This window comes from Diabrotica virgifera, chromosome 3, assembly GCF_917563875.1.
Source record: "Diabrotica virgifera virgifera chromosome 3, PGI_DIABVI_V3a".
NCBI classification, from domain to species: Eukaryota; Metazoa; Arthropoda; class Insecta; order Coleoptera; family Chrysomelidae; genus Diabrotica; species Diabrotica virgifera.
Window position 1 is genome coordinate 9,631,930 of NC_065445.1, and position 6,611 is coordinate 9,638,540.

The following is a 6,611-nucleotide window of genomic DNA, read 5'->3' on the forward strand; positions in this document are numbered from 1 at the left end:
TATTTTTGCTTGTATATTATCGGGACCTGCTGTAATATTCTTGGTCCATCATTTACATCTTCTAGCTCAAAGGTGTTACTGGCTATTATAGGTGGTTAATAACATAGGTACGACATATAAACTTTGATCTGTATTCTAATTTTACTGAACAAAAGATTTTACTAATTTTTAGGATATCTTGGCTACACACGAATACTCCGAACTGAGCAACTGGTCATCCGGAAACGCATACTTCCATATGACCGTGGGAAATATCATGAGAAGGACGAAAATATTATGCGAAACGTCGCAGGGATACAAAATGGACGACCTCATTACGTCGTACACAGATTTTCTTCGACAAGAACGGATGGGATAGACAATTGTTTAAATTTATTTATATATGTACATGAAATGTATTATTGTTATTAAATGTTATATAAATATGTAATTTTGAAATTTTTTAGTTAATTTTGTTTGGTGGAATCCAGAATTATCCAGTTTTGAAAAAAAAATTGAACCTGCCCATGCAACCAAATAACGTTTACAAAACGTTGAAAAGACGTCATAATTATCACCAAACCACGTCAGTCTATCACGTTTATTCGACGTCGAAAGTCACGTGAATTTGTCCCACCACAATTGACGTCATTTTTATCACGTTTTAACCTATGTGATATCAATAACGTAGTTTTTATGTCGTGTTTAGATTATTTTTCATTTTATGGTTTTAGATACAAATAAGTACACAACAATTATTCGTATGGGCATTGTTAATTGTTATATTTCTATTTGATATGAAAATTAAATTTTGATAATTATAAACAGAATTCAATTTAATATAAAATATTTTCAATTTTCTCAACCACGGGCATATAAATTTATACCTGTATACAACAAATTGTTATATTTAATTTTAAGAAGTGATTAGAAAAAGCTTACGGAACTCGGGACAATGCGCCGAGAATAAACAAAGTGAATGGCGCGTACCATTATCGTTGTTCGCGGAAGGTTCGATCATTAGCCTATGCTAAATAAGACTCAGTTGAAAGAGATAATAGGTCATTATCGTTGTTCGCGGAAGGTTCGATCATTAGCCTATGCTAAATAAGACTCAGTTGAAGTAGATAATAGGTCATTAAATTTTGTAAATAGTAGAAAGTAATTTTAGAATGGGAATTAACTATTTTTTTTTTAAATCCATTAAGCATATTTAGAAAGATTAAAAATTTGTTTTGAGGAAGACTGCGAATGAGAGTTGGTGGTGGAAGGTTGATTTGTGAATTTGGAAGGGATATTTAGAAAGTAGGGGAATGGATGAAAAAGATAGATCAGAATGTTTTGAGCTGTCGAGAAGGGAAGTCCAGTAGTAGACGGTAGTGTACGGAGAGTGAGAAAGCCGGTGTAGTTCCGTGAGTGTGGAGTATCTATCGTGGAACGAGAGGTAGGCCAGGTTGAGAGTAAAAGAACCTCCTTGAGCCAAGAGTGTCCCGGTAGCTGATTGCAGTTTCGAAAAAGGTAGAATACAGCATCACGACAGAAGCAGGAACGAGAGCTATACGAGCTAGTTTTCAAAGGAGAACATTACTGAAAGCCAGGACGAGGTTTTGATCGCAGCCAAGGATAGCAGGAAACGGGTCTTGTGTGAAGACATTCTCAGTTCACCAGAAAAAGGTCAGTCTCATTTGTTTGGACATGAATGTATAGGTTTTTCGTATTAAATACCACATTATAAATTGAAGAACATAATAAATAATATCAGAAAAGCTTCATCAAACTTAAATAGAATTGTTGCCAATAAATCCTAATAATTAAATGTTAATAAAAACTTTCAATTGGAAACCAAAAGGAAATAAGATTCCCATTTGTAAATGTTATGTTTAAGAAAAATAAGATCTAGCAAATATTAAGCAGTGATTGCCATTTAAATAAAATAAACAATATTTTGATTATAATTGTAACCCATATGTGTGTATTATTTTACTCTTTTCTTTCCTATCCCGATTAGGAACCATTGAGAAATACTTAGAAGCCACGAGAGTAAGTAATTAATTTTATAATTCGCCCTGAGATTGAAAACATATTGATATGTGATCTGGTAAATTAATTAGATTATGATTAATGCATTGATTAAATTAAATGACATATAAGAATATTATCTCATATCAATAATCAAGATCACATCAACTGTCGTCCAACGTGGAAAGCATTGAAAAGTATTTCTAGTGGCAAATTTGAAGGATAGAAAGAGTAAAGCCGGTATTTGAAAATTTATATGCCTGTGGTAAAAAGTGAGATACTTACATTTGATAACATAAAATTTTAGATCTCTTTAGGTACAAATTTTACATAACTGATTTAATATTTTATTTTTACGATATTTACATTTGATATATTTATTGACAATTTATAATATTTGGGTGAGAAAAAGTCGTCTTGGTAACATACTAGTAAAATTTCATATTTGGCGGGGACAGTACTTCTTGAAAACAAATGTCTGTGACAAGAAGCCAAAGCAAAGACAATAAAAAACAAAAAGAACATTCAAATCAAGAGGATAATTCAGACCAAGAAGATATTTTAGACACAACAATCATGGAAACAGGAAAAAAAGAATTGTCAGAATTAGAAAAGATATTACAACTTATGCAACTCCAGTCACAAAAAATGGATGAAGCAAAACGAACAATGGATAAAAATCAGGAAGAAACATCAAAGAAAATGGATGAATCAAATCAAAAAATGGATGAAACATCAAAGAAAATGGATAAAGTGGATCAAAAAATGGATGAAACACAACAAAAAATGGATCGATGAAACACAACAAAAACTGGATGACAATCAAAGAGAAACAAAACAAGCAATGGATGAAGCATCAAAGAAAATGGATAAAGTGGATCAAAAAATGGATGAAACACAACAAAAATTGGATAAAAAAATGGATGAAACACAACAAAAAATGAAACAAGCAATAGAAGAGAACAACAAGAAAATGGAGGAACGCATAGGAAAGTATGAAAAGGAAGTAAAAGGATGTTTGACAATAATCAAGAACGATATGGGACAACAAGAGACAGAGATTAAAGAAATCAAAAGCAAAATAAAGGAAATAACGAATTGCCAGAAAAAGGAAATAGAAAGTTTGGAAAACAAGTTGCAAAACGCTATTCAAGCAGACATAGAAGAAGTGGAAAGAAAGATTGCGGAAATCAATACTCAACAAAATGTCGGAGAAAGAAGAGAAATGGTTATACATAGCACAGATGACGTGAAGATAAGGTTTGGCGGGGACGTAAGAAGATTACACCCAGTGCCGTTCATTAATAGCCTGAAAAAGAAAATACAGCACATCGGAAATTTCGAAACAGCAAAAGAAACTATCAGAAACCATCTAAAATATGAAGCAAGCCTATGGTTCGATTGCAAAGAAGAAGAATTTGACAGTTGGCAACAATTTGAACAAAAATTTTTGAATTATTTCTGGGGAAAAGTCCAACAATTGGAAATTAACAAGGAATTGCAAAATGGGAAATACAATGATAGGATGGGTATATCAGAAAGGACATATGCATTACAAATTTACTATAACGCAAAACATTTACAATATAATTACTCATCGGAACAATTAGTCGAACTGATTGCAAGACATTTCGAAGAAACGCTGGAAGACCATATCACATTGCAAAACTACAAAGACATAGATAGTTTATGCCAATTCCTACAAATAAGAGAATCACGTTTAAGAGAAAGAAAATCAAGAAGGTCGCGAGAAGATTACAGGCCCCGAGAAACACAGGATTACAGAGATAGAAATCAAAATAGGAGGGACTATACAAGACGAGATTTTAATCCCAGAAGGGAAAACGAAAATAGAGACAACGGAAGAGGAAATTATGAACAAAGAAATAGGCAATGGAATGAGGACAGAAATCGAGAATACCAGAATAGAAACACCACACTCGCAAATCAAGAAAACAGAAATAATGGTAGACAAAATGAACAGGGATATCGAGAAAACCGAAACAGATCCGACAGACCAAGAGAAAATAGAAGAGAAGTAAATAATACCCAGACAGATGAATATGACGGAGAGAGACATTATGACGAAAATATAAACAACGATGAGCAACCGGCGTTTTTTCACGACGGCGCTCACTAAAAACCAAAAATCAAACAGGAATCTTTTGTAACCCCAAGGAGTTTATTAAATTGGCAAGAAACAACGAAAAGAAAAATGGAGTTAATTTAAAATTTGTGGATGGATTTATCAACGAGAAACCAATTAAAATTATGATAGACACTGGATCTGAAATAACATTGGTCAACAGAAAACTAATAGAAGAAGTTAACTTAACAAATTTAATTTACAAAATACCTAGGGTAAATTTAGTGGGCGAAACAAACGGACATTGGCAACTATAAATGAAGGCATACGAGTAATGGTACGACTAGGTAAGAAGATGTATGCACTACAATGTGTAATAATGCCAAACATGTCACATGACATGATAGTAGGAGTTGACGAATTGGCAGAAAAACATGTAGTGATAGATTTTAAAAATAATACAATGAATCTAACAGAAGAAAAAGAAGAAGAACAGGACAAGGAACAGGAGAAACAAAATACGGACGAATCAGGTAAAGAACAAACAGTGGAAATGAATTTGGCAACGAAGCAAGGACAAAGAAGAAAAGGGAGAAAAAGTCAGAAAAAGACAAAAGAAAATGAAACCTGTGGCTCCTCAAAAGAAGAGTTGAGCCCAGAAGAAGAAAAATTGAGAGTATCAAAAGCAAAAGAAAACTGGGATTTCTCAAAAGAAGAGATGAGCTCAGGAGAAGAAGAAATAAAGCTAACAAATGAAAGCGAAAAAGATATGATCGAAACAGTGGCATTTGAAGAGGAGGCATATGAAAACGAGGATGCAGAATACACGGTAAAAGTATGTGAAAAATCTGAGGAAAAAGACAGAAGATTGATATGGGAAAAAGGGAAAGACAACATAATAGCCGACACTCTAACACAGGATGAGGACACTGAAAATAAGGAAACAATTACTCTACAGGTGGGACTAATTAGAGTAATACAAGAAGAAGGGGTATAAGACGTAGATAAAAGTAAGGAAATATACAGGGAGTTGTTTTTGCCTCGAGAAAATTTATTTAAAAATGCAGATAAATTTTATCCAATACAAGGCGGGGATTTGTTATATTTCTATTTGATATGAAAATTAAATTTTGATAATTATAAACAGAATTCAATTTAATATAAAATATTTTCAGAAGAGGAAAAGCATATTTTGCGTTTATCGACTTACAAAAAGCGTTTGATCTTGTTCCTCGGCAAAAAGTATGGTCGCTCCTAGAACAAAGAGGAATAGCAACCAAACTAAGGAAAAATATTGAATGTCTATATAAAAATACCACGAATTGTGTTATAACTAGAAACCTCAAGTTAGAAAATTTTATAACAAAAGATGGTCTAAGACAGGGAGGAGGACTAAGTCCAACATTGTTTACGTTGTTTATGGACGAAATAATTAAAAAATGTAGTCAGAGAACAAAACACCTATTTGTAGGATACAAAAACTTACAACCGATCGAAATATCAGAGTGTGCTTTTGCAGATGACATCGTTATAATGGCAATAAAAGAAAAGGACCTACAAGAAAACTTACAAACGTGGAGTGAAATATTAGAAGAAAGTGGCATGAAACTAAACCTAACAAAAACAAAAGTGATGGTAGTAGCAGAAACTAAAGAAAACGTGAGTATACAGATCAATGGTATACATATACAACAAGTTGAATGCTTCGAATACCTGGGTGTAAAAATTGAAGATTCAGGTCAACAAGGTTTAGAAATCGATAAACGTATAGAGAAAGCAATAAATTCATATTATGCAATGAACACAACTTTTATAGGAAAAAAGGAAATAGCGCAAAGTACAAAAATGAAAGTTTTTAAGGCAATATATAGACCCATACTCACCTTCGGTTGTGAATCGTGGACATTAACAGAGAGGCAGAAGAGCAGAATACAAGCGACGGAAATGAAGTACCTAAGAAGAGCGAGAGGAGTTACAAGACTTGACAGGGTAAGAAATGAGCAGATAAGGGAGGATCTGGAGGTGGAATCAATCTTAGAATTCATAGAAAAAAAGACAAATCAGCTGGTGGGGACATTTACAAAGACTAGACGATAGAAGACCGGTAAAAATGATTTGGGAAGCGAAAGTAAATATCAAGAGGAGGAGAGGAAGACCAAGAGAAACATGGGACCAAGCTATTGGAAAAGTTCTACAAAAGAGAGGCAAATCCTGGAAAGAAGCAAAAGTATTGGCACAAAATAGAAGACAGTGGCGTAAATTTGTACACAATATCTAAGTTATTATTGTAATCCCGACACCAATAGGTAGAAGGGAATTTGATTATATATATATATATATATATATATATATATATATATATATATATATATATATATATATATATATATATATATAATATATATATATATATAAAATATTTTCAATTTTCTCAACCACGGGCATATAAATTTAGAACAACCTGTATACAACAAATTGTTATATTTAATTTTAAGAAGTGATTAGAAAAAGCTTACGGAACTCGGGA

General features: G+C 32.8%; 1 protein-coding gene across 1 annotated transcript in view; it reads left to right on the forward strand.

Annotated features, from left to right (window-relative positions):
* LOC114324523 (myosin-VIIa) overlaps nucleotides 1–438 on the forward strand; it is a 65,703-nt gene extending 65,265 nt beyond the window's left edge. Inside the window, exon 23 of the mRNA XM_050646263.1 lies at nucleotides 173–438. Within this exon, the coding sequence (XP_050502220.1) occupies nucleotides 173–358 (186 nt within the window). The 3' untranslated portion in view covers nucleotides 359–438. The remainder of the gene's footprint in view (nucleotides 1–172) is intronic.
* The last annotated feature ends 6,173 nt before the right edge of the window (nucleotides 439–6,611 follow it).